Source organism: Daldinia vernicosa (assembly GCF_022497035.1).
Source record: "Daldinia vernicosa strain CBS 139.73 unplaced genomic scaffold F5Y00scaffold_12, whole genome shotgun sequence".
Classification (NCBI taxonomy): domain Eukaryota; kingdom Fungi; phylum Ascomycota; class Sordariomycetes; order Xylariales; family Hypoxylaceae; genus Daldinia; species Daldinia vernicosa.
In genome coordinates this window covers 198977-226535 of record NW_025953928.1, presented here as the reverse complement: position 1 = coordinate 226535, position 27559 = coordinate 198977, and the positions used below count along the sequence as shown (strand labels likewise).

Here is a 27559-nt window from a genome sequence, read left to right as displayed (position 1 = left end):
TACAAAGAAAGAGATGGCCAACGGAGGGATAAATGAAACAAACAATAGGCTCCTAATGGATGGACGGATGGGGCAAATGACTTGATGCACGAGACGCGGACGTAGTGAATAGCAATTGATGCAATTGATGAAGACATACTATATTACCTAGTAGTGTGACATGGTATTGCGTGATATTTGAATTGTTGATAATGTTGTTATAATGCGAAGTTTGTATCTATAGGTTTATTGGTTTGTGTCCAAGCGCTGGGCTTTCTCTTATAGCCAGCCTGCTTCGCAATCAAGCTTTGAATATGATCCTAACTATAACCTTATAGCAATGCTATGATGTAGTGTAAGGAACTATACTCCCCTCTAGGATCTCCCTTCAATCGGATATAGCCCAATATAGACTTTCCAATCCTTCTCTTCCCTTCATCTGCATTCATTACCCCATTTCCTCACTTCTTCCCACGCTTCTTCTTCCCCTTCCCACCACCACCACTACCTCCCGCCTGTCCCTGTCCCTGTCCCGACGCCTTTCCACCACCACTTGCACTCCCTTCCGTCGCAGCCGGCCCCACCACATCCTCCCCCTTCTTCTCCTCCGCCGGCGTCCCCGCCGCGAGCGGCGCATCGGCCATGACCTCGTCCGCGGCCTCGGGCAGCGGCAGCGCGGCCATGCGCGCTCCCAACGGCCGGCCTAGGCTCTGGATCAGGCGCGATACCTCGGCTGCTTTGGTCGTGCGGTACTTGAGGCAGGCGCCGGAATGCGGGTCGTAGGTTTTAAGGGTGAGGGAGCCGCGGGGCGCCGCGGTGGGAGCGGTGTCTGTTGTTGTTGTTGTTGTGGAGGGGGGGGAGGTTGGGGCTTTTTTGGTGCGTCGGGGTTTGGGTTTGCTGATGTGGTATTTGGTTGTTATGCGTGTCTGTATATGAGAGAGAGTTAGTTGGTTGGTTAGTTGGCTGGAAGGGCTTCTAGCGCTAAGGGTTTGAGATGGAGTGGCGTGGATGGTGACGGAAGCGTTGCTGCTTTATATATATATAAAGAATGGGGTGTATACAGGAATATAATATAATATAATAGAGATGGACGTACGGTAGTTGGTCGCGCTTCCAGGAGGAGCGAAGACTGGTGCAGCCATTCCTGGCTCGTGGCGAAGTATGGCATTGCGAGTGAATGCTGCCTTGCTGCGGAATAGACGTCGTCGGTTGTTTGTATAATAGTATGTAGGCACAGCCTATACTCGGTATGGTGGTTATAGATATGCGATTTCGTGTCGTTGAAGTGGATTGTGGGACTGGACTTGAATTTTGGCACTTTCGCCCAATCGAATGACGATGAAGTTTGGTGTTGGTGGTGGGCGGTGTGGGGGCCCAAACAGCTAGAACAGGGATCTAGAGCTGTATGAAGTCTCGCGGGGTAGCTCGAGCCTCATTTAGAGAGTCATATGAATACTTCATAATTGCATACCAACGTATTTAATTAATAATAGAATTTTAGAAGCATCGCATAAGCACCTAGATAAGGTACCATAGCCAAATGTTTTAACCTAGGTACTTCGAAATATTAATCGTCATAAGTGTTATGTCTTACGTTGTGGGACAACCCAAATTTTTATATTTCATGCAAGCATCTATTTAACAAGACGTTGCCAAGACGATGACCTTTTAGACGCCTTTCGCAATGCTAAATGGGGGGTATCTTCCGTACCTAAACCAGCCGCATCCTCACTCTCCGTTCACTACTTATACTACATGACAGGTGTCATTTCCATCCGCTATCAACCCGTGATCGTCTTCATTCAAGGTCATACCGATGTTATTTCCACCCGCTATCAATCCGTGACGGCCTTGATTCAAGTGCATACGGTCGATATCAAACATCAACCCATCCATATCAGAGTCGTCGGATGAATCGTCAGCCGCCTCCTAGGCGTGCGGATCCGGTAACCAGAACACTAAGTCTTGATCTGCCGTCGCGAAGAAGTTGAACCGGGGGTTGATGGCAACTACCGCCGCGGGCCTCTCATCTTCTAGCACGTGAACCGGGTCCAGAATCTTATCGAACGCGTTAATTAGTGTATCCCACACCATAACACCCTTCTTCCCACCGCCGATGACGAATCTTCCGTCATGTGTGAAGCAACAGTCGCCGCTACTCTCCACGCTAGCACCACTCGGGCCACCTCCATTAAGCATGTACTCTTCACCAGGTGCCAGCCTATCACTTCCGCCTTCAGTTTTTCGTAGGTATCCTTTCAGATGGCCATTAAACGAGTCCAAAAGGAAATGACCTCCTCCCTTCGTGCCTAGTAAGACAGAGCGTCCGTCATTGGCAAACTCCAGCGTAGTCCAGCCCTGCATAGCATGATGCGGGTCAACTACAAAGCTTGCTTCCACGATGTCGAATTCTGCAAATGGTCCTTTATCGAACTTTCGATGGTCATAGAGCAAGACCATGCCGCTACTAGGTGATCCTACGGCGAAGACTTGTCCACTCGGGTCGAAAGCTGCGAGATGTGGTGTGTTCAGATATAAAATCCCAGTCTCGTTCTTCGTTCCGGCATTCCATAGCCGTATAGTGTTGTCCTTGCTGCAGGAGATGAAGTCGTCGTTGCCGGGATGCATCGCCAAGCATGTAACGGCAGCCTGGTGGCCTTCGAAATAACGTATAAATGCGTTATCATGGGTTGTTAGGTAGCGGATCGCATCTATAAAACGCCATTGTCAGCAAGTTTCCAACCAATAACAGAGGCGTCGAGAGCTATAGTATCCTAACCATTCTGCTTCGTGCTCGCGTATATTATACTAGAGCTGTTGTGCGTGAACTTGGCGAGTTTGACTCCATATTTCTTGCTAAGGAGCTGCTTGTCGTGGCGACCCTCTCGGACCTTGTAGATCTGGATGGTCTCGTCGCTCTCGGATGTCATCAGAAGCTCTCCAGGGTCGTCATAATCGAGGCTAAGAATGAAGGGTTGAGGACGTCCATCTTTAATATCGTCGCGCTTAAATAACTGTAATTGGAGTAAGAAAAGATTGTTAGACTGCGGGTATACTCAAGGAAGGTTACCTTCGTAGGTCTGAAGTTGTGAACGGTGTCGGAGATAGCTGATGTGCTAGGTAAACCACCGCCTAGAGTACGAGTGATGTTGAGGGAGGTGGATGGTGTACCGTTAGCAGGCGATGAGTTATCGGGAACATCGAGGTCCATCGGCGTAGACGCCATAATGGGAACTATCGGTAGATGTTTCACCAAAACAAGCTCCGAATAATGAAAGCTACGATCTGTGTTTAGAAGGTGTAGATCAATTGGAAAGGCAGACGTGAGATAGATGTAGGTAACTTCGCAAGTTGAAACGACGAGGCTAAATTGCAGCCGCGCTTTATTGTTTATCGTTTATCGCACAGACGCAGGGCAGCGACTGCCTCATTACAATGAGTGCCTGAGTCACTGTTGCTAGGGATCCACACGACCAACCTAGTGTATGTACGCTAGTACGTAATGCGGTAGCATTTATGCTTTTACTGAAAGCCGCATTAATAGGTACATGCATATGTAGATACTTAGGTACCTACCTAAGGTATAACTAAGGTACATCTTCGGACAGGTAGGAGCAACATTGAACTTTCCGAACTTACTAGATCAAGTACGGTACCTGAGGTACCTATGTCATATCTATTCTATACAAAATGTGTCAAAAGGGACTCTGTCCTAACAGGTACTAACCTAATCATGTTCTCGTTAACTAGTCGATATGTCAGCTGCCAATGCCTATGGAAATTTAACCCAAGATTCATTATGACCACTAACGATGCCTTCACTTCTCGACCTTTTGTGAGCAAAGTGAAACACAACAACGACAACATAATGGATTCATCACATGGCCCACCAACAGGAGGAAATTTCCATGCAACATATCGCAAATTTGAAAATTCATCCGTACCTGAAGTGTGGCATAAACTCTTTGGACAGTTGGTCGAGCATCGCAAAAAGGTTGCTGCAGCACAGGGTGTACCCATCTATCTGGTAGCTTCAAATAAAGTCCTGGAGGAGCTAGCTAAGACCCGTCCGACTAATAAGTTCGAGCTCTTAAAGGTGAAGGGTATCCGAGATCGGAAGGCTGAGGCATATGGCGACGAATGGCTAGAGATAATTGCACAGGACATTGCTAAGCATCCCAAGACAAGCACTACTCAGACAAATCTGCCTTTGGAGCCAAGAGACGATTACCAGAAGCAGCAGGAATCTGGGCCATCCAAGGAGTTATATAGGCGTCTAGCAGAGCACCGGACAGCTCGCGCCGCTATAGAGGACTGGCCCCCGTACATAGTTGCATCCAACTCACTCCTAGAAAACCTCTCTCGGGAGCGTCCCTCGAACCAGCGTGAGCTTCTAGAAATTCGTGGTGTAGGAACAAGCAAGGCAGCTGAGTATGGGCCTGACTGGCTCCAAATAATTGCAGAGTTCAAGGCCGAGTACAAATCTGAATCCCCTCAGCCGGCTATTACCGGCACGCCTGAGACCTCACGTACTGCGAAGGATACTCAACAACCACAGCTAGGTGATCGACCATTCAAACAAAGCCGGATCAGAAATGTTGGTCGTTCGAAGGAAATCATCCTATCACAACTACCGAGTAGTGGGCTGTCACTAGAAGTTGGTGGGACGCAGTCGAATGCCGCCGAAGCGTCGGCTGAAAAGGACGATGGTGACAATTATGATGATCCAGACATCGAAGAAGCATTCATGTCGCTCATCACACCTCGTGAATCGCCACAGCTAAAGCGTGAGCAATCTAATAGCTCGGTACTTCCTCACGAGACGCAATCCTTACCTCCCATTTCCAACCCTGTGAAAAAAGAAAATTAGGTAGCCAATGAGGTAGGCAGACGAAGTATCTGGAATACTATGTACAATTTGACGAAATGGTCAGTCCCGGAGATGCTATGGGCTTGAGGTAGTATGATCGACTGTGGTTACAGTGTCATTGGGTCGAGGAACGTGGATATTATAAACTCATGTGTCCTTCACGTAGCCACCCAATAAAAGTCAACTAACATCAATTCGAAAACAGACAAGCAAGAGCCCCTGGGTGTCATTTATGACATTAGCTGCAAGGGGAATTGCTTCTCTAAACCTGCAGGTAGACCTTCCTTGACACTACCCAGCCAGTACGACCCGACGATGCCGTAGAGATACATTAGTAATAAATAAACATAAGTACATATAACTACCGGTATCTACTTCATAATAGACGTATAATGGTAAATATACGATTTTAAATAGATATCTGTAGCTCTTAATGATCGAAAACTATAGTCATATATCGCGGGAAACGTTTTGAGTATCGTTTAAATAGAGGTAAGCCTACTCGCTAATAATAGAATTATGTATGCACGCCAGTCGCATTCCTTCGCCATTTTCAGAATAGCATGCTCAATTGATCAATTGTAGCTGGGTTTTACTGGTTACGGCTGAGCTCATTTTCTGCGTAGGAAGAAATCCCGGATAGGTCACAGCGCAGAGTACCATCACTTCATATGTCAAACTCGCTGACAAGTAGACATTCTTACTACGCAATTTGTATATCGTAGACACCTCAGGATAGTATATCTAAAGCCGATACGATTTTATAATCATAGTTACTTAATTTAGGTAATTAGGTATATATATGTTTATATTTATGCTCATTACTAAATTCACATTGCAAGACACGATTGAGTGTCAGATCAACGGTGACTACCTAGGTACTTAAAGATCTATAATAGGGACGTTGTAACATATATTCCCATATCTACTATGTATAAACTCAACGCCGACCCCTGGAATTTTGGGGTTACATGCAGATGCAATGTAAGTAGTATCATAGCGATAGCCAGGGGCCGGCACAGGACATCGTAAGGTTTATAAGGTAGGCAGCATCAATGGTGCATATAAGTGCAAATATAATGAGAATGGCTCTAAATGTTAGCCCGTCTTCATAGTTGTCGTAGGTCTGCCTCTTAGAACCAAGATGCACTCGACGATGGAGGTCGCATCGAGCACCGCACCACAGCTCGCGACGGATTCTTTGGCGCCTGAGGTAGCTCCCGAGACCTACCACCCGCAGTATTACGAGTATAAGAACTACGGCGTGGCGCAACCGCAGACCATCCCGGCGCCTCGTGAAGCTGAGATAGCCGGCTTGAAGAAACCTACCTTCTGGTTGCTAGTAGCTTTGTTTTCGGTGGTGGCGTTGGCGCTTGGCCTAGGCACTGGGCTAGGCTTAGGTTTGAGAAGTAATGATAGTGCGGTTAATAACACAGGTTAGACAAACTATGGTGGACGAATGCAGTAGTTAGAGATGGTGATTCTAATAGCTCGTCTAGGTGCTTCTGCGAATAGCGAAGCTACAAGCAACGGCGTTATTTCGTCACCGCATGCTGCCCTCTCGACGACCTCATCTACGAGCACTGTACCAACTACCAGTTCCAGCACCACTAAGAGCGCCAGCCCAAAGAGTAGCAGCGCCGATATGACAATTGTAGCCGAGCCGACACCGACGGTCCTAGTAGATTCTAGGTGTCCTAGCCGAAGCGGAAGTCTGATATCGGGGGAAAACAACCGGCAATACAAGATATCCTGCGACAGCGACTTGACGGGAACAACCCTGGCATCACTAGTAGTGAACTCGCTGGAGGAGTGTCTTGCACTATGCGACTCGCTGAACTGGGTTCAGAAGCGCAGCGATGTTGGCTGTGTTGTACGTGATATACCTCGAACCCCTCTCCCTACTCGAAAATAGATAGGTATTTACTGACGAATCATTAGTGGAATGAGAAGGGAGTAGTCGGGCAGGTTGCTGGTACGTGTTGGTGTAAGGGAGGCGACAATATCAAGGCCACGTCCCTATCAGGAATTGTGGTTGCAAGTCCGGCACCATGAGATGTTGTCTAAGGAAGGTTGTTTTGGTATAACTACCCGTAGCATAAGTTACCTGAATAATAATTCATTAATAGATAACTGCCCGCATTGGAATAGTTACGTAATGTAGATACATTAGGTACCTATATACATGTACGAAGTACCTACGTCAGAATAGTAGCGATAAGAATAAGATAAGAAATAATTTCTTAGTTAACGTTGCGATGCATGGGTATCAAGAATTAATTCACTTATACGCATCTGTATGCGTTTCGAATTGGCCGTAAGAGTCATTCCTGATAGGCTCATCCGGCGTAAAATCTGATGAGACATCGTAATATTATTTCTAAGACCCCGAGGTGGCATTTCCACTTCAGCCCGAATTCAAATCCGCATATCATAAAATTGCCAAAGTATTACGACCCGCTCCCAAAGTCTGCATTCGCAAAGGCGCCTCTCCCAACTACACTTTTTCGAGGGCCTAACGTCTCCTTACTGCGAGCGTCTCCTAAAGAGCAACAATACTGCGCGCAATTTCTACTGCTTAAGACCGTTCCGTCTAGCCAGCGCACGACGATACGGGAGACCGGTATGTACAACTATGTCCAGGTCATTACGACCCCTACCGCCGACACACACGGCGGTTGCTTGTTGCTTCACTTTGACAATAAGCGCTATATAATTGGGAATATCGCCGAGGGAACACAGCGTGCTGCCGTCCAGCGAAATATTGGCCTACATAAGGTCGAAGATGTTTTCTTAACGGGTGTGGTTAACTGGCAAAATGCCGGTGGCCTTCTAGGCACTATCCTCGTCCTTGCCGATACCCTGGCTACTAAGATAGATAGCCTCAAACAAAACATCGAAGAGCGTAAGAAGAAAGGGCTCACGGCTCGTTTCCGTGCTAATGACGATACTGTCATGCCGAGGCTTAGAATTCACGGAGGCAAGAACTTGACACACCTACTCGCTACGGCGCGTAGGTTCATTTTCCGGAAAGGACTGCCTTTGGACCCTCACGAAGTCCGCGACGATCCCCGCTTAATCGAACAACAAGAATCTAAACCGGATTGGGAAGATAAAAACGTCAAGGTGTGGTATATACCTATCCAGTCGACAACGATTGCATCGACTAGCCCTCGGAAACGGACGCACGAGGAATTCACAGAGGCATCCAAGGTAGATGGGCAGCAGCCTACCTTGGACAACGAAGAGGACAGGAAGCTGCTTCAAACCGTGGTCACCCAGATGTTTGACTCAGACTGGAAGATGGACGCGCTGGTAGAAACCACTTTGTACCAAGTGAAGCAACCTGCGAAAATATACGTCCGGGATGACGAAGGTCACATCCAAGTATACACAGGTCCCTTACCGGGAAGTGAAGAGGCGGTCTCAGATATACCTGTATTAATACGTCAACCATGGCCCGGAGCAATGGTACACGCACTGCCGCGTACGAAACCCTCGAACCAATCCATGTGCTATATTTTCAAAACCCATGAACGACGAGGAAAGTTCAACCCCCAAGTAGCTATAAAGTACGGCGTACCTAAGCCATCCTACAGCCTGCTCACGAGTGGCCAGAATGCAGTGGGTAAAGATGGGGTTGTAGTAACTCCAGACATGGTTTTGGAACCGAATATTCCCGGGAATGGGTTTGCTGTTGTCGACTTGCCGGACCCTTCTTATATTGATGCGCTCGTGAACCGTACGGAGTGGTCAAACGATAGTCTTATGGATGGTATTCACGTTATCTACTGGATTCTTGGCCGTGGAGTCGTGAATGAACCCCGGCTACAAGAGTTTATGCAAAAGAAGTCGGCCATCAGACACATTGTGTCCTCACCAGACGACTGTCCAAACAGGCTCGTATTTGATTCGGTCACAGCTCAAACTTTCAAATTACGATGTATTGACCCTGACCGGTTCCGCTTGCCAATTTACAATAATAACGTCTCAATCTCGAACACCTCGACGACAGATATCTCTTCTACCTATGAAAGTAGCAAGCTCGGGAAGGTTGTGCAATTTGCACCTCAGTACGTGCATCAAGATGACAAGATTATTCCATTCCCGGATATCGAAAAGTTAGCCCGAGCGGATCTGAATGATGAAATATTAGAGATGGCTCAAAAAGCCAAGTTGAGGGTTTCAGACCCTGAATTTCTGGCCAAAATCGAAAAAGTGGAATCGGACATCCCAAACCGAGACGCAGAGATAATTCCTCTAGGAACTGGCTCTGCTCTACCATCCAAGTATCGTAACGTCTCTTCTACGCTCCTTCGCGTCCCGGGATACGGTAACTACCTGTTCGACTGCGGCGAGAATACGATTGGTCAGTTACAGCGGGTTTTTGGCAACGAGCTCCCCGAAGTCTTGCGAGATCTCAAAGGCATATGGATTAGCCATCTCCATGCAGACCATCACCTAGGCACCGCTTCCGTCATCAAGGCGTGGCACGACGAGACGACCCGGTCAAACCCCTCCGCTAAGCTCTTCGTCGCGTCCCACACGCACATGATAGACTGGCTGCGAGAATACGCAGACATCGAGAACTACGGTTTCGACCGTCTTGTGACTATCGTTTTCAACAAAAGGGATTCTCGTGTATTCTCGGAGAGGGAAACAAGTGCCTTCGGGTTGGAACGAATTGCGGCTTGTCACGTGAAGCATTGTTTCGGGGCGTTGGCAACAGTCTTTACTTTCCCATCTGGTCTCAAGGTCGCGTATTCGGGCGATTGTAGGCCAAGCGACGATTTCGTCGAGATCGGAAAGGGGGCCACCCTGCTCATCCACGAGAGCACGTTCGATGACGAGCTCCAGGGTGATGCCATTGCTAAGAAACACTCGACTATGTCTGAGGCTATCGATGTCGGCCGCCGCATGGGCGCGAGGAGGATTCTGCTGACACACTTCTCGCAGAGGTATCAGAAGGTGCCTGTAATGGAGGAAAACTTGGAGATTCGCGCTGATGCGGAGCAGAGCAAGAAGGCAGAGCTAGATGAGGTGGTCCTAGTGGCGTTTGACTATATGCGAGTCAAGCTAGGGGACTTCAGAAAGGCGCAGGCTTTCTTGCCGACCTTGCAGAAGCTCTTTGAGGACGTGCTGGATGATCAGTGATAAGTGCATGGATATTAGAAAAAATACTATACTACCACGATTAGGCCTTGTCTATGATCTAAGGGAATGGCGGCTCCCTTGCCTCGTGATTTGGATTTGGATATTAGACAATCCCCGCTCCGATGGTAACATATTCGCCGTACGCTCAATGGGGCGGACAGGGAAGAATCAATGAAGGTGAAGACGTCACCTTATATAGTACAAACTAGCACAATCACAGTCAGCTAGCCGTCTTCTAACAGGAGCTAGATAAAATAAGAAGAAATTTGACAATACTCAATGAATCTCCGACAACAAAGCATCAGACTAGCCTGAGCCATCTGATTGCCCACATCAACCAATTCCGTAGATTGAGTAATAGAGCATCTACCTAACTAGATCCACAGCACCCTATTCTAGCTTTACTATACTATCGGGATATGATGACAATATCACGACTCTGATAATATTATTTTTTGCTTTGCCTATCCGTCTCGAACTGGTTGGTGGATATATAAGAGCAGCAGCAGTCGACTGAATGGCAGTCCCCGTCAGCTAATCATCTATGTATCTGTTTACTTAACCTAGCTATGTGCACAACACCCACCACTCAAGCCTCCGAGGTCAAGCTCATCGCCGCCAACTGCCCCGCCCACCCGGCATCCTTGCCACCAACCCGCTCCAGCGGCGCCTCGATGGCGATAGGCGTCCACACGAGGGAAACCCCGTTGACGCCTAATACAGCCAAGAACTCTTCTTCTCCTTCCTCTTCTTTCGCGGCCCCCACTGCGCCGCCGTCGGGACTCACGCGCGCAAACGTCCGGTTTCCCCGCCCTACGACGTCCAGGTCGATCCACGTCTGTAGAGGGACCGTGGTGTTCAGCCGGTAGTAGTTGCCCGAGGCGAAGAGGGTCAGGTTCGGGGTCAGCATGAGCGCGGAGTCGCGGCCGGAGACCAGAGTGGCGTCTTTGTCTTTGTCTGCTTCGTCGACGAGAAGGCGCAGGGAGAGAGTGTAGTCCCGGCCTTTGGAGGAGAGGGGCGTTGCTAGGGAGCAGGAGGAGTTTATGGCGAAGGTGGAAGCTGCGGTGAGCGGGCAGTTTGCTAGTGCGTCGTACCCGTTTCCGGACTGGTCGGTGACGGTGGTGGTGGTGTCGGCCCATGCGGCTAGGGGTGTGAAGTATTGGTTACGTAGGACCGATTGAGAGGTGTAGTTGAATATTGTCGGTCCAACGGATGGGATCGCCCGGTCTAGATTTTGGGCCGGTATGACAGGATGTAAAGCCGAAAACGCCTCCGCAAATTCCGACGCCGAGAGGTCACCTCCCCATTGCTTGTCCGCGAGTGCCGGGATCCCGTCTTTCCAAGCATAATAAGCTTCGGAGAAGACGGATGCGTTTGCGCCATAGTCGTTCCATAAGGGCGTGACGGCCCCGAGGACTAGGGGGTTGGACTTCTCTGGGTTATTGGCGGCGACTTTCGTGTCGAAGATGTAGGGCTGCCATATCCCGCCTGTCTCTGGGTTACCGTTGAATGTCCGGGCGACGTTTACGACCTGTGGATAACTTCCGGAATATTTAAGGACGGTGTAATAGGTGTCGTCGGAGTTTAGAACGGAGTAGTTGTTCAGGATGTAATCGTGGTACGGGTCGTCCTCGAAGAAGGCCCAGTGTTGTACCGAGATATTGTTATAAATATTGTTGTATTCGGGCTTGGGAGGGAAAGTACCCCAGATGCGGATGGACTTCCCAGATTCTTGGTAGATGTAATCTGCTATTTCATTGACGAATCGATTATACTCGTTAGGATCGCCGGTATACTCGTCCGCGCCGATATGAACGGTCTTAGAATGGAACCAGTCGAGGAAAGTACTCCAGATGGTTTTCATAGTAGGTATTGAGTCCGGGTGCGAAATATTTAATAAGGACAATCTGCCTTCAAGTGCTAACTCTGGCTTCCACTGCACTATGACTAGTGCGTGTCCTGGGGCTTCGATCTCCGGGATGATAGTGACTCCTCGGGAAGCACAAGCCGACTGGATCTCTTCGAACTGTTCTTTCGTGTAAGACTCATTCTTATACTTATTCAAGCCGGCCAGAGCTTCGGACTCAGACCATAGCCGGAATCTAGCGTATAGTTCTAAAGATTGCTCTCTAGTGTATATGTCGACATTGTTATATAGATTATCACTCAGGTGAAGCTGGAACGTATTTTGCTTGAAAAAGCTCATGTAAGAGCATAATTCAATTATAAACTGACCAGCACCTCCCGTTAGCTCAATCGCTCAAGTTCACGCCGAATTGAGCCTATACATACTTCTGGTGGATAATAATGACGAGCCGCGTCGAGCATCATACCTCGAGTCTTCCACCCAGGAACATCATCGGCTTCCCCGTAGGATAAGGAGCCATTTGAGAGAACTGCTTGCTGCAAGATAGTTCGCGTACCCCACCATACACCCAGGGGACTAGCACCGGATATGATAACCCCTGAAGAGTTGACTGAGAGTGTATACCCCTCGGAAGTCGGAGAGCCGCTGGCATCAGTATACTTGCTAGGATCACCTAGTGTAAGAAATATGTTATCTGATGTAAATTCATCGCCAATGGAGACGTTAATATCGAGACCCAAGACACTGTGTAAGTCGTCTACGAATGTTTTAGCGAACTCTTGTAGACTTGGTGGAATCAACGTCTCTCCGGTTTCATCACGGCTTTCGGTAAACTTGGAGTCTATCAACACTCCTTTAAGGGACGCAATTGGATACGCCCCGTCATTAGAAGTGGTAAAAGGAATAGTAGGTATTCCCACAATCCTTGAGGTAGCAAGGACAGCTTAGAGAATGTTAGTTTTTTATTTGATAGGACTCGAATCATAGCTTAGTATCGACGAACCATTGGACAATGTGGTGAGCCACAGATAATAGGGACGAAGAAATACCATCACGTTAGCTAATTACTATTGGTATTATATCTGCAGGAACAGGAACAGGAGTCGAGATCAGCGAGACATCATATGGGCGAATACTGTTTCCACCCAAACCACTACATGCGGTGGCAGGCTTATCGTTATATTTATATTTATGTATGACTTTTACTTGTAGTATGGCTTGCAGGAAGGCCTGCTTCTTGGCCGTCGCCATATTAGATGATGAACGAATCATCTTGCTGTTAAGCTGATGAAAAAGCAAGGCGGGCTTGACGATCACTTGAAGGTTCATGTAACCTTGGGGAGCGGGGTTGATAAGAATTGAAGGAATAGTTAATAGTATTGATCTATAGACTATAGCAGGGTAGTAACGGGATGTCTGTCTATTGCTTGCTTGACCTTGATTATAATTTGAGATGCAGATACATATTGAGTACTGTGTATGTTAGGAGCTACATTGTATGTAAGGTACCTAAGCCTTATTATTAAGGTACATGTACTAATGCAAGTCACATGTAGCGTATCACGCGAAGGCTTAGTGGCACAGGTATGCCCTAAAGTAAGGTTCGTAGAAATACGTCAAAAAGAAAGTGCCTCTTCTTAATCTATGAGTTCGATAAGATAGTTGGTGGGGTTAAGTTCAAGGTTAGTGGGGTTGACCATGTCTGAGTCTGTGTCACCTCCAGAATTGTAAAGCGCAGTTCTACACTCAAAGGTTAATTTTGCAAACAACTTTATTACTTTTCAACAATCTTCATCTTCATCAAATTTGACACAGCGCCGTACTAGTATATAAGTAGACGCCTCGCCAGATCCGTGGAGAACAATCCGAAAAAACAGAATTCCTCAAGTAGCTCTTATACACTCTTATACATATATTAAGACATATCAAGCCAATATTACTTCCAACAAAAGAAATTCCACCTGCCGTCTCCGATAGCGCTGTCGCGATTATCTATTCAAATATCTATCATGGAGACCGAAAACCCCACGGCGATACCACTCGAGCAATCGCCTCACTTACCCAGTACCAATTCTCATGACGAAATAGCGAACCGGGAAGTTCCCAGAAGTCTAGCCGATGCCGATGCTGCCCTAGAAACTTCGGACGACGATGACGATTTAGACTCCATCTTCAACGATTATGATGATATTGACGATGGTCTCGGTTCAGATGGGGAACCAGACATAACGCGAAACTTTAACCGACAACAACCGCTGCATTCTAATCAGCAGAAACCTGTCGCTAACACCGTCGCTAGCGTGGATGATCAAATCACGGCTCTCTCGAGACATGCTGCTAAGATACGACTAGACGATGTCAAGGAGGGACAAGACCGGGAAAAGGATAAGGCCGATAGGGCTACGAGCGACCAGGTCCTTGATCAGAGAACCCGTCTGATTCTTTACCAGATGATCAATCGTGGCATAGTCAACGAGATACATGGCGCAATTAGTACGGGCAAGGAGGCCAATGTATATGGTGCTATCGCCTATCCTGATATCAACGGACCGCCCGTCCACCGCGCTGTCAAGGTCTACAAGACAGCCATATTAAGCTTCAAAGACCGCGAGAGATACATCACTGGCGAGCACCGCTTTAAGTCCGGCTCCAACAAGGGCAACAGCAGGAAGATGGTAAAGTTATGGGCAGAAAAGGAATATCGCAACTTGCAGAGGATATACTCCGCCGCTATTCCTTGCCCTGAACCCCTACAGCTTAAACATCACGTCCTCGTGATGAGCTTCCTCGGGGATCAAAAGGGGTACGCGTATCCGCGATTGCGCGACGCTAACATCCCCCGCGATGATGCGGATCAACTCTGGAGAAAACTCTACGTTCAACTCTTGAGTATCATGCGACGCATGTACCAGGTTACGCGGCTAGTACACGCAGATTTGAGTGAATACAATATTCTATACAATGGCGGACAACTCTACATCATCGATGTGTCTCAAAGTGTGGAGCATGATCATCCTCGCTCGCTGGAGTTTCTCCGGATGGATATCAAGAATACAGGTGCCTTCTTCCGCAGACAAGGAATCGACACGCTGTCGGATCGTACCATCTTTGACTTCATCACGGATTCCAAGGGCGCGATGGAGGAGCCAAGACTATCAGAAGCGATAGAAGAACTATACGCTTCGAGGTCGCAACCTGCTAACGACGAAGCGGCAGCAGCCGAGCTGGAGGTCGACAACGAAGTATTCCGAAATCAATATATACCCCAGACACTAGAACAGGTCTACGACATCGAAAAGGATGCACAGAAGATCGGGGAAGGTGAGGGAGACAAGCTCGTCTACAAGAACCTCCTCGCGGACCAGGTAGTGACGAAGCCGAGAGAGGCAAACCAGAGCTCAGAGGACGAGTCGGACGAAGGAGCAGCTCTCGATAGTGACGACGACGATGATGATGACGAGAGTAGATTTGAGAAGGGGACACCGCGGGGGAAAAGGTTTGAAGATAAGGACGAGAAGAAGGTATGTTATTCATTGACATGATATCCTATTTTCATTTTATTGCCCCCTTTCCTCTAACATGTATATCCGCTTTATTATATTATTCTAAAGTTAGGGACGTGTCGTACTGACGAATTATAGCAACGCAAGCAAGCGGCCAAGGAGGCCAAGGCTGAGAAGCGGAAAGAAAAAATGCCGAAGCATCTTAAGAAACGCCTAGTTGCTGCGACATCCAGGAAAAACAAGTAGATCTGAGGCTACAGTCAAAGTAAAAAAAAAGCAACAACGGGGGTTTCGCCTGTCATTTAGTATATAAATACCAGCGTTAATACCCTTAAACATGCATAGTTCTTCGTGTCCTAGTATTCGGAAGAGGTGAGTCGTTTAATCTCGTACTTTTCCAACCCACAAACCAAAATACTCTAGCAATCATATGACGAAATCTTCAAACGCACAGTCTAGGCTGGCCACTGCGTTTTTGCCAGCTCCTGGTAATAACCGTGGCTTGGTTCTTAGCTGGAATGCGTACTGAGCTAGCTGCCCCCTTTCTTTTGGCGGTAGTTATATGCGGATCAAAGAGAGCCCTGATGATTGCTTTTGCTATCTATTTTATTTTATTATGTCTACCTATTTCACTATCTTCTTCCTTGTAAAATATATTCGTTGAACTGGTTTACTGAAATCTCTACTTGTGATTGTGTAGATAGAGTATACTTCTCCGCTTGCTTTGCATGTAAAACGTCTAAGTTATGACTCGAGACTACGATGTCAAAGTGTATGCTTAATTTTACCTTTAATTAGTTAAATGAACATAGTTATAATTATTTAAAATTCCGATCTTCAAATGATTCTCAAATTACAAATGTTAATATGATGGCCCCCATACATTAAACGTCGAAGCTCAATCTCTTAAGAGAATACTAATTTTAGTTCGACTAAACTCCTTACCATATCGACCAAAGTACAACATCAGTAGGTACCTACCTAGGTATCTATCGTACGTGTAATCCCATCACCATCGTATAAATGCAAGTAATACATACTTCTGAAATCCAGACGTTGAGGTACTGAATAAATATAACTAGAGTATTAATATTTGACTATCTACAAAAAAATGTAATATCAACTCTATATGATTTCCCGACACGCCATTCTATTTATGATCCTCCATCCAGTCTTGATACATGCCGATTTCGAGTGATATTATCGTTCTGCTTCAATGCTATTTCTGTAGTTGATTTGAGTCTCCGCCGAACAAGTCGACGGATGCTGTTAGTTAGTCATGATACGTTATATAAACTCGTGAACCACTTTATAGTCAATCTGGAGTCTGATCCTAATTACCTCCGAAACTTTTCCTTTCTCTGCGCGCCATCCTAACCTTATGTCCCGTCCCTCCCTCGTTTCCCGAGCTAGAAGCACTTCGTCACACGTCATCGTCAATCTCATCTCGCTAGGCCGACACTTCCTCTTCTACCCATCAGTACTTCCATCTCGACAAGCTCGACGGCATATTCGGGCTCCCCCTCTAGCGTATCTCGTATTAGGTCCACAGCCGCTACTGTCGTCGTGGACTGATTTTCTCCTTCTCCGGTTGTAACTTGGACGTCGGTATTTGGATCCGCGCCGTGCTGTAGTAATGCCTTGATGGCGGCAACCCACCTCTGGCGATTCTCCATGAGTCTCGCGCTCGAGGACGTCTCCAGCAAGTGCGTCATCGTAACGCTACCCCTTGAGAAGTAATTCCGGCCTGCTTTCAATGCCTTCGTCCACAGCCTCTCTTCATCGCGTGCGGATGCTCCAGCGTCAAACAGAATATCTAATAAGCGGGTGTCTGGCATATCGTGGTGGAACTCCGCATAATCTCCACTGAGAGCGGCACAAGCGCTGATACCATCAGCCTTGGGGCTGACTACAAAAGGTAGAAGCTCCTGGGCCTTCTTCCTTCTCGCTTCTCCACTTAATTTGTTTAGTTTTGTATCGACGTATCGGACCAGACTAGCCTGGACGGCGAGGGTTAGGAAGTCCTTCCGTTTAGGTGGCTTGCCAATATCCATCGGTTCGTAACTGGACCAGTGTTTCTTGAGAAGACTCGGAAGCCGACTCTCGTACCAGTCGGGATCCTCGTGAAGAGGTTTGTGACTGTTCAAGGACGCGACCCAGATCTGCTGGCATGTACTGTCTACCTCGTCCAACAGCTCGCAATACTTCTCTAAATCGTCAATCTTGCTGTCAATCTTCTCGGCATACCGCATCACATTTGAAACCAACAGCCACGCATCAGGCCGGATTCGCCAGCTTGGCCATGCCAGTACCGGAGATCGCGTAACTCCAAAAACCTTGATGTGCCTCGCAAATCCACTTAGTAGTGAGAAGTCCAGCTCTATATCACTGACAGGTTTGACACCAGGGAGTTTTTGCCATATATCCTTGCGCCGTACCCATTCTTTAGCTGTCTGATTAGAAAAGACGACTCGTTTCCCCGTTTCTACAGTGTTGGAGTTGGTGGATACCCCCGTCTCGGCAGTTAGGAGGCCGACACAATAGGTTTGTAACCGCCTCTGCATTTCATCGGCCAGACTTTCGACGGCATCGTTGTCGTACGGACGCTGGTTATCGTAAACCATCCTCAGCTCGCCCGTGTCGGGGTGCAGATAGCCTTCTTCAGCAAATGCGAGCGTAATTAAGCTCAGCGGCTGCTGCGCTCTGAGGACAATATGAAAAATCCTAGATGCGCTGTGCTGATATTCGTGGCTTAGGTTTTCTAGCATACGCATGTACAGGCCGTCGGGCCCTCCGAGGTGGGACGGTAAAGAGTTTAACATGCCCCTTAAACTGCGCAAACTGCAACCGACCACCATATCGATCGCTAGCCTCGCCCATAGTATATCGCCATGACTCTTCTGGGCTATCTCCCTACAGAGATTATTGGTATCCGGTAACCCGGGAGCCTCATCCTCAAGTCGGCCCGCCACATATTGCGTAATAGACCGTTCTGTGTGATCTTGGAGTTTGATTCTTGGATGGTCAGCAAAAGCTTCCTCAAACACCGATAATTCACGTGAGGTGATGATGAATTTAATATTGTCTTTGTTGCCCATACTGTTGACGAGTTTCGAGATCTCCACGTGAGAATCCATGGCCCATTTGCTCTGACCCCAATACTCATCTCCCGTATTCTTGTAAGTAACGTCAAGCTCATTTGGCTCGTATTGATCCTTTCGATCTATAATGCGATATTCGTCAAGTCCGTCCATGAAAATGAAGAGGCGTACGTCGTCGGACATCTGAGCGAAGATAGAATAGAAAGCTTGGTTGAGATTACGGTTGCTGGTGAATTGTACTGGAGGTGGCCAAGGACCATCCATAAAGCTAGGAAAGGCAACTCTAATGAGATCACGTCTTGCTGATAGGATTTGGTACAAAATGCTGCGTTGGAAGCCTTCGTAGGATTTCTGGATCGGGCCGCCACCTTCGAAGAAAAAGAAACAAGCCATATGCAAATCACCTCCGCTTCCCCAGCCTTCATGGAGTTGCTCCTTCAACTGTTCGGATCGCCATAGGTGTCTCATCAGCGTCGACTTTCCAGATCCGGCGGTGCCACTAATCCACTACACAGCCAGAGTTAATCAATGCTGCAAAGAATATTACGGGGGAAAGAAACAGCTTGGCTGGTTATCTTGGTCCTGAAATTATATAGTCACAGCTGAGGACCAAGAAAACGACAAGAGGGCAATAATAAAATCAAGGTACTTACTAGGACGGTATCATCAGATCTAAGGAATTTGGGGAGGGGAGACTGGTTAGGGTTCATGATCCAGTCACACGTATCACCGTAAGCTGGATCTATTCGAGACTCGCGTTCATTCATAGTGTCGAAGTAAAGAGCGTTAAGGATTTCTAAACCCCAAGAGTTAGCAACGGAACAAATGCGTAAGATAGAAATGCTGGGTATTATGTACCTTGATTTCGGGGTTCCCTCGCCTCGACTTCGGCGGGCGATAGAGCAGTTGCTGCTTTAACGAGATACTGAACAATCTGCGCATATCCTGGGTCGTCTCTGCTTTTACACCTTGCGAGGTCCTGGTGGGTTGACATCATGTCGAGCTTTGATACGTTGAAGCCCTCGTAGGCCGCGCAGTCCCTCGGGACCATCATCTGGATCGTTCCCCTTCCCAATTCCATTCCATCAGCATCCTTTACCACATCAGCCGAAGCCGTTATGGTCGTTGGCAACTTTTCTCGAGCACATATAATTCTTATGTCTCTCGAGATCATAAGAAATGTGCTATGAAGATTCTCGAAGAGTTTGTCACTCTCCTTGAAAGCCTTCAGGAGCTGAGAACTCGGCGGAGTCGGTGATAACAGAGCAGTCGTAGCAATGCATTCACCTAGGGAACGCTTTCCACCCCTTACGTGAGGTGTACCTAAGAAGACGCATCCAATAGTCTTAGGGTACACGTTGCCCAGCTCGACGTGTGCGCCGTATATCCGTGACATTGCCGCCGTGACCAAGGCCTCTTTGACAACGAGGCCGCCTAAGCCATGGCCTACAAAGATGATGGGACGTTTTGTCCCAGTACGGACACGAGCAATATCGGCCAGGAGGTTTTCTGCTTGCTCGGAAAATGTACCGCTAGCACTCAAGCCTCCAACCCATCCCCATAAAATAATTCTAACACCCGGGATATCCTGCCAGAGAAAGTCGCGAGGAAAGCAGACACCGGCTTTTGTCCAGGTCCCGCTGCGTTGGCCGTATAGTCCATGAACGAAAACAAAATCGATGCCGTCGTCGCCGTTTTGAGTGCCATCAAAGAGGATAAGGGGGCCTCGGCCGTCCGCACGTACTAGGACCTTTTCCCGAGAGTCGAGTGTCGAACTGCTCGACCTGCCTACGCGATCTAGGCGTAAGCTTGAAGAAGAAGCCGGGTCGCGCGATCCACGAGCGGCACGAGCTATTCTAGCCAGAGTTTCCTTGATCCTATTCATTGTTCATCGACGGTATCTCCCCCTCCTCTAAACATCCTACATCCTAAACATCGTCAAGAAATGATTGACGCAAATGGTAGAAGAAAAGCAAACTAAGTGGGTGAAGTTTGCACGATGTTAGATGGGGTGGGCTTTTAGTCGTGGACGCTGACCTACATAGGGTCTAGGGCATAGGAAAACGACCCGTGCCGAGTCCATTCGATAGCTACCGGAAGGCTGCCGTTGGAGCCGTGGGCTAATAAACTGCATGCTTTGGGAATAGACATGCAGACTCGCTGGGATTCGTGGTCCTGCGGAGCTGCAAAAATGATACTGACACGTTCTCATACCCCTGTTTCCTATCCAGGTCTTATCCTGAGTCCCTGTCTCCAGACCCTTGTTCTGGGTAAGTAGCCCTGCTTCTCGACATAACTTGATAACTGTCTGGGCGGCCATGTGCTTTTTGCGTGGTTTTGGTTTTGCATTTTGCGTTTTGCGTTTAAAGATTTGTCACCACTCAAGGCAAAAAAAATGCAAGTCATGTTTCATCCGTCGCATATTATTCTTTGTTGCCCGTACCCAAGGAAGGGGAAGTGTTAAGATCACCAGTCCGGGATTTTATTCCTGTAATATTTCTTCCTGCAAATAAGAATTTAGGTACGGATTATATTCATAATCAATCTGCAGCATGTACATAACATTATGTAAGTTATGTACATATATAAATACTTATGTAAGTAAGCGCCTTCTGTTAGGTTACATAGCTAAGGTACCCATATATTCCATACCTCTTAGTTAACCTACTATGGTAAGGTTAAGGTCGTGTTTTTCCCTTTCCACACCTTTGGGAAGGTAGCGCGACAGGTGCATATACTAAACTACATTAGCGTCAGGATATAAGTCCTAGGTACCGTACTTTTACAGTAAATAAGGATTAAACCGTAGATCTACCGTTTGAGGCTCTAATATTATTTGAATGTTTAAATGTTTTGATATTTCAACCGGTATTAATTTAAATGGTATATCTTTGGTTGGCTATTTGAACGGTTTATATGTATATGAATGGTTTTCCTTTTGCGAATGGTTTTTTCTTGACGAATGGTTTTTTTACGGTCCGGGAAGGTGTAATACTAGTAGGTAATTAAGTAAGGAAGGTGTAATATAGGTAGGTAATAGGTAATCAAGTAATTAAGGAAGTTGCGAATGCCACCTTATATACCTAAGTAATTACAAGCTATACGCGCCTGTATGTAATAGTCTATTTGAATAGTAACCTCGTAGCCGTAGCTTAATAACCTCGTAGCCGTAGCTGTAGCCGTAGCCGTAAAGTGTTCGAAAGTAATAATGCCTACCTACCTACCTACTTTAATGACTTGACTACTGTACGTACTTGTATTAAGGCAAGTACGTATAGTAGTATATGTAAGTAATTTTTTTTTACTTACCTACTTACCTACCTTCCCCCAACCGTACTAAGACTATTGCACCTGCCCCGACCGTAAAAAAACCGTTGATTTCCAAAAAAAACCGTTGGTTAAAAAAAACCATTCGTAAAAGAAAAACCATTCGACATACCAACCGTTTAATCGCAAAAATACCATTTAATATCAATACCGTTGGTAGATGTGGCTACCGTGCTTCTTTCGTACTAAGTTGCGGAACCATTCATATATATAAATCATATATTTACGGTATTAATACGGTCCTAGGATCTTATATACTAACGCTAATGTAGTTGTTATTGCTTCGCAAGCGCAAGCGAGAGCCGCTTTTAAGCCGCGGCTCATGTCTGCAGCAAAACTGTCATGTCTCACGTGCATCATACATACATTAGTATGTATGTAGTGTACTTTAATATAAACCTCACCTCCTATTTGCAAAGTTAGGGTTTAAGACCTTAACGTCTAACTCCGATAACCGCGCCGGCGAAAAGGGGAAAAAAAGAAGAAGAAAAAGACCGACAGCAGCAAAATAATAGAACTAGTTTCGCTAGTTAGTTGAAATAACTCGACAGGCCGAAAGTTTCAATTCCTTACATACAATTGTGGGTATAACTATAGTGTAACAGTCTCGACGACTATACTCTACCGTGCGATTTCATACTGTTTATACCATGTTCTTATTCTACACTCCTTTGCATAATCACCTACATAGTACGTACACCTTAACGCTTAAAAATCAAGGCACCCCACGCAAGCCTCTGATACGTACAACGTGAAATTTCGGAGTGGATCACGGGAACTGGAAGAGCCCCCCCCAAACCCCCAAAACCCTGCTAGAGTCCCGGCCCCGATTATTATTTAACTTGTAGCCATGGATGATCCAGGTTGTTTTCTTGTTTTAGGTAGACTGGCTTACTACATATGTAGAAGTTCTAGAGGCTGACTGGTCGACTTACATAGCACTGCGTATGTGCAGGACCATCAAAGCAAACCTCGTACCGAATCGGACATCTGAGGATCAGAGGTTGGGGTTTCACCCGCGATCATCATATGCGATCATCCTCTTATTCCTCTTATTATCATGATATTTCTAAAATTGTTCTTCTAGCTAAGCTTCCGATTTTATAGTAGACGACCAATCAGATAACACCGCTATGACTGCAGATTGTTGACCTGACCACTGATTTAAGCTTCTTTCAACTTCATAAATATATTTGTTTTTATACTACTATCACATGTGTTTGATCAGATATACTAGCCGTTGGCGTATTAGCCATGTTACCGTGTAATATGCCGTTCCAACGTCGGATGGATTATCCGTCTTGGTCTTTTCCGAAAATATTCGCGTTTCTGTCCTAGGCATAATCTAGCGGATCCGGAACCTTGTGGGTAGAATGGTACATGAACCATCAAAGTGGATGTTCCTGTGGTTTTCCACGTTTTACTAGATCCTAAACTGGGGAGGAAATACTAGTTTAATATCGGGTTTCTTGTGTTGCATCACGCCAGTAGTTTAGAGCCGCCGGAACCGTTATCTGTTTGTAGTTGGTTCTAGTTATTAGTCCTATTCCAGACCCAATCTAGGGTTTCCTACTACCTCTCTCTACAACGCCAAATGGTGTTGGACATTTCCATTCCCCATTACATTCCTCTAATGAGCTTCCGAATACGACTTCATGACAATCATCTAATAGCTCATGAAACTAGCCGGCGAAAGCGCGGATATTGCTATCCTGGCGTACCGTGGACCAACATACATAACCCTTACCTACAAGCCGATTACGTAGATAACCTCCCGTGTATGCCTCCCTCCGCGGCTTTTCTACGACCTAACTATAACAAACTAGGCTTCGTTCGATCAATCTATTCCAAAAGTGACACACCATCCTAGTGTTTCTGGACATCACTGCATTAGGTTGTAGTAGAAGCTAGACCTCATCGTTCATGTTTGCCAATATTGGTAACTACTCCTCCCTAGCTTTGAGTTGGCATTGCACCAACCTGCTATAATCTTTAGCCGAGTCTTAGACTATATTTCCGACTTAGCGGAACGCCAACATCGGCTCTCACTTATAAGAAGAGGGTAGCCGTGAGGAGGGCAATATGTCTATTCAACAAACACCAGCTATTCTCCTCTAAAAGGTTCTTCAAAAGTCAAGAACAAGATAGACAAGATGAAGTCCCAAACGAAGACACAGTTATTACGCCTCGTAGAGCGGTTGCAGTACAAGTTATTATCTATATTTCCTCGAAGTCGAAGTCCCGAACCGCAAGTTATCAAGCCTAGCGCCCACCCGGAGCTTCGCGATGAAGCTTTGACCTTAGCTACTCAGCTAGATGGAAAGACCTTTCACCTCCCGGACCTATGGCAACTCTTCTCAGAATGGCCGCTCGCTGCCAACCCACACGCAGAGAGGCTCGAGGGCCTCGTGGACTCGATGCTCGAACGCATTATCACCAATGAGAAAAAGTTAAAGGCTTTAAAGAAGGCAGACTTTGGTCGCCTTATGTCCCTGTAAGTTAGCATATCCCCTAGCCTATATTTGCCCTAAACAATCGACTAATTTAGTCTCTCCGCATAGTTGGTATCCCGACGCGGAATGGCCCGAGCTTGAAATCGCCACCGCCTATTCAGTCTGGATTTTCGTGTGGGACGACGAGGTCGATGCCGGAGATACTGACGTGTCTAACGATGAGGAGCTCGCCCGAGCCTACTACCAGAAATCTCTTCGCACAGTCCACACCCTCCTGGGCCTCGACGAAAGCGAGGGAGCTCAGGAGAGAATCGCCAAGGAAGAAGAGGCCTTACACCCCAACATGGCTTTATTTGCCGATGTCGGTCGAGGTCTGCGCAACACAACGGACAGGATACAACGAGAAAGATTCTACCGCGAGTTAGAAGGTTTCATGGTCAGTGTGGGTGTGGAACATGGACAACGAGTGCGAGGCATCATCCCTACTGTGGACAATTACCTCAAGATCCGATCAGGGTCTGTGGGCTGTGCTCCTCAGATTGCACTTACAGAGTAAGCGACGAGAAAGCAATCAATCGATATCATAAAGATACACCGCTAACAATATATCTTCTAGTCACATGCTTAAAGTAAGACTTCCCGAGACTATTATGGAGTGTGCTCCTATGAAGGACCTCTGGAAGGAGACGGTTGTTATGTGTCTTATCCTCAACGACATATACTCGGTACAAAAAGAAATAGTAAGCCCCCCACGAACAAACATACAAAAACGCATTGTAAGTGCTAACGAGACCATCAGGCACAAGCATCACTGTTCAATCTCGTACCGGTGATGTACAAAAACTGCAGTCCCGAAAAGCAGACACTAGACACGGTGACCCGCGGCATCGAAGCGGCTCTGCGGGAATCTATGAAGGGGTTCGAAGAGGCCGCGAAGGCCCTTGGGGAGATGGCGTCAGATAACGCCGAAGTAAGCAGGGACGTGCAGGCGTTTATCAAATGGTGTCGACATTTCATCACAGGGGTGCTGCAATGGAGTCTGGAGTCGAAACGGTATGGGATGGCAGACTGCTTGCATAAAGACGGCTCGCTCAGCATAGTGCTCTGAGCAAGTCTGCATAAGTTTTATTTCTATACATTACGAACGTAGGCGTCTCATTTGTACGGGCCAGATACCTATTCCATACATACCATACCCCTATAGGAGGTGAAATGCTTTAGCTTAGCTCTACACAATACATATACCCCATGACAAGCCGACGGATGGCTCGGATACAACAACGGGCAAAGCTTTATGTGCATTCTTTCGCATGTGTCATCAGCTGAGCGCTCCCATCCCGGGCCAGGATCCATGTTAGCACCTTTTTACACATACCTTAAGTACGGTACTTATGTATGTACATAGTATTCCCTGCCCGCATGCGTACACCACGCGTATGTAATTGCTGCTCTGCTGCAGGGGCACCTTTTTTCCTAAACTTCGGGTCGATATCACGCGGCTCGTCCCGGATGTGGGATAGTCCCCAAGCGGATCCGCGCATCCGGACGGACATAAGGAGGAATTGAGATTGGACGTCGCATCATCATAAGTACATAATGTAGTATTTGGAAATATTATAGAATTGTCGTCACCGCTCTGAAACCAAGACCCTTGAGGGTTCGTGCGGCGCAGCAAAGGTTTCCTGCCGATTGGCGATTGCGCATCCGATTTTTAACATGATCCGGCCCGGCCCGAATTGGTGCCCTGAGTTTACGAAGGGTTATTGTGTCGCGTTTTTTTTCTATGGGAGTTTGCCCCACCTTCCTATTTTGAAAAAATTACTGTAAATGGAAGTGCCCCTGTCAGTTTTACATGCTTTGATTGGGTGCATCTTGAGATAAAGTGGACTTGGTTGAGATTTCGACGAAAGCTGCTTATGTAATGGGGATTGGACTAGCCACAGCCATAAGGCTCTTGGCCTGGCCTGGCGTTGTTGCGGCTTTCGGCTGCAACAGCGCCAATAAGGGGTTAGCCAAGCGTTTCGAGCTTGATCCGCTAAGGTAGCAGGCAAAAGCGCGGCGCTTTTGCTTGCATAGTAATGCGTAAAAGAAAAGAAGGGATGCGAGGTCGAGGAATCGAAGCGTGGTTAAGGGGGTTGTGTGTGGCCGCCCGCCGAGCCGCGGGGGGTCACGGGTGCGAGGCACGTGCGAAGCACGTGCCGAGCGCCCGTGACCCCCGGCGCGGCGAGGCAGGGCGGCCACCTAGGGATTTAACCAATTAAATCAATTGCCTGGCCTGGTCGTAAACTCAGGGCTATTGTGCAAGCCAGCGGGGTTGCCTCTTGTTTTAATACCCCCGTACGCCGGCTTACGACGTATACTACAATCGAGTCTTGTTATAACGAATTTTAAAAAACATTAATATATATTTATTATAAAGTAAATTTATTATAAAGTATAATTCTTTATTTTTAACTTTAATTATATATAAATATATTTAATTTATTAATAAATTTTACGTATTATTTTATATTAAATATATTTTAATTATTAATTATTTAATTTTTATTGTTTTTTTTTTTATTTAATAAATTATAAAGTTTTTTTTTTACGTTTTAATTTTTAAATTAATTTAAAATTAACCGAATAATATTACTTATATTAATTTAATAATAATTAATAAATTAATAAAATTTTTATTATTAAAATTTTTTAAATTTAATTTATTTTAATTTTATTATTATTATTATTATTTATATTATTATTATCGTTTTTAATAATATAAATTTCGATTAATTTAATTAATAATTTAATAAATAATAATATTAAATTTATTATTTTAAAAAAAAGTTTTATAAAATTAAAAATATTTATAATTTTTTAAATAATTTTAATTTTTTTAAATTATTATATTTAAATTATTATTTTTTTTTTAATTTATATTTTTTTATAATTTTTATTATTTTAATTAAAAAGTATTTTAAATAACTTTTTAATAAAATTAAATATTATTAATTTATAAAAGTAATTATTAATTATTTAAAAATTTAATTTTTATTAAATTTATATAATTTAACGGTAAATTTTAAATAATAAAATTTCTTATATATAATTTTTATTATTAAATAAATAATTTATTATAAAATTAAATTATATTTAATAATATAAAGTTTTAAAAATATAAATAATCTTTTAATTTAATAATTAATAAATAAACGTTATATTTATAAATAAAAATTCGATTTAAATATATTATAATTTAAATAATTATGTAATTTTTTTAAAGTTATTTTATAAATATTAAAATTATTAATTAATAATAAAAT

The 27559-nt window shown here is 45.8% G+C and overlaps 9 protein-coding genes across 9 annotated transcripts; 5 read left to right on the top strand and 4 right to left on the bottom strand.

Moving 5' to 3' along the window:
* Window positions 1-158: 158 nt before the first annotated feature.
* Window positions 159-1510, bottom strand: F5Y00DRAFT_22463 (signal recognition particle 9 kDa protein-domain-containing protein). The gene is made up of 2 exons (XM_048006031.1): window positions 1076-1510; window positions 159-905 (listed from the first exon to the last, which is right to left on the bottom strand). Exons 1-2 carry the CDS (start codon window positions 1145-1147, stop codon window positions 441-443), a joined length of 537 nt encoding a protein of 178 aa, XP_047866867.1. The 5' UTR covers window positions 1148-1510; the 3' UTR covers window positions 159-440.
* F5Y00DRAFT_231207 (WD40 repeat-like protein) lies at window positions 1474-3399 on the bottom strand. Its single transcript, XM_048007000.1, has 4 exons — window positions 3050-3399; window positions 2759-2993; window positions 1744-2690; window positions 1474-1679 (listed from the first exon to the last, which is right to left on the bottom strand). Exons 1-3 carry the CDS (start codon window positions 3203-3205, stop codon window positions 1909-1911), a joined length of 1173 nt encoding a protein of 390 aa, XP_047866866.1. The 5' UTR covers window positions 3206-3399; the 3' UTR covers window positions 1474-1679; window positions 1744-1908.
* Window positions 3400-3587: 188 nt separating this feature from the next.
* F5Y00DRAFT_231205 (HRDC-like protein) lies at window positions 3588-5164 on the top strand. Its single transcript, XM_048006999.1, has one exon. The coding sequence runs from the start codon at window positions 3647-3649 to the stop codon at window positions 4847-4849; it is 1203 nt and encodes a 400-aa protein (XP_047866865.1). The 5' UTR covers window positions 3588-3646; the 3' UTR covers window positions 4850-5164.
* Window positions 5165-5717: 553 nt separating this feature from the next.
* F5Y00DRAFT_268014 (uncharacterized protein) lies at window positions 5718-6904 on the top strand (the record flags this gene model as incomplete). Its single annotated transcript, XM_048012174.1, has 3 exons — window positions 5718-6285; window positions 6349-6722; window positions 6791-6904. Exons 1-3 carry the CDS (start codon window positions 5994-5996, stop codon window positions 6902-6904), a joined length of 780 nt encoding a protein of 259 aa, XP_047866864.1. The 5' UTR covers window positions 5718-5993.
* A 204-nt stretch (window positions 6905-7108) lies between these two features.
* F5Y00DRAFT_231202 (uncharacterized protein) lies at window positions 7109-10477 on the top strand. The gene has a single exon (XM_048006998.1). It carries the CDS (start codon window positions 7208-7210, stop codon window positions 10001-10003), a length of 2796 nt encoding a protein of 931 aa, XP_047866863.1. The 5' UTR covers window positions 7109-7207; the 3' UTR covers window positions 10004-10477.
* F5Y00DRAFT_268012 (glycoside hydrolase family 20 protein) lies at window positions 10449-12922 on the bottom strand (the record flags this gene model as incomplete). Its single annotated transcript, XM_048012173.1, has 3 exons — window positions 10449-12233; window positions 12296-12813; window positions 12874-12922. 3 exons carry the CDS (start codon window positions 12920-12922, stop codon window positions 10593-10595), a joined length of 2208 nt encoding a protein of 735 aa, XP_047866862.1. The 3' UTR covers window positions 10449-10592.
* A 674-nt stretch (window positions 12923-13596) lies between these two features.
* F5Y00DRAFT_231197 (Serine/threonine-protein kinase Rio1) lies at window positions 13597-16137 on the top strand. The gene is made up of 2 exons (XM_048006997.1): window positions 13597-15391; window positions 15512-16137. Exons 1-2 carry the CDS (start codon window positions 13880-13882, stop codon window positions 15617-15619), a joined length of 1620 nt encoding a protein of 539 aa, XP_047866861.1. The 5' UTR covers window positions 13597-13879; the 3' UTR covers window positions 15620-16137.
* Window positions 16138-16429: 292 nt separating this feature from the next.
* On the bottom strand, window positions 16430-20950 carry F5Y00DRAFT_231196 (uncharacterized protein). The gene is made up of 3 exons (XM_048006996.1): window positions 19333-20950; window positions 19128-19270; window positions 16430-18981 (listed from the first exon to the last, which is right to left on the bottom strand). The coding sequence occupies exons 1-3, from the start codon at window positions 20357-20359 to the stop codon at window positions 16816-16818; spliced, it is 3336 nt and encodes a 1111-aa protein (XP_047866860.1). The 5' UTR covers window positions 20360-20950; the 3' UTR covers window positions 16430-16815.
* A 2863-nt stretch (window positions 20951-23813) lies between these two features.
* On the top strand, window positions 23814-25396 carry F5Y00DRAFT_22416 (terpenoid synthase). Its single transcript, XM_048005964.1, has 4 exons — window positions 23814-24295; window positions 24363-24806; window positions 24871-24994; window positions 25054-25396. The coding sequence occupies exons 1-4, from the start codon at window positions 23955-23957 to the stop codon at window positions 25360-25362; spliced, it is 1218 nt and encodes a 405-aa protein (XP_047866859.1). The 5' UTR covers window positions 23814-23954; the 3' UTR covers window positions 25363-25396.
* Window positions 25397-27559: the final 2163 nt, after the last annotated feature.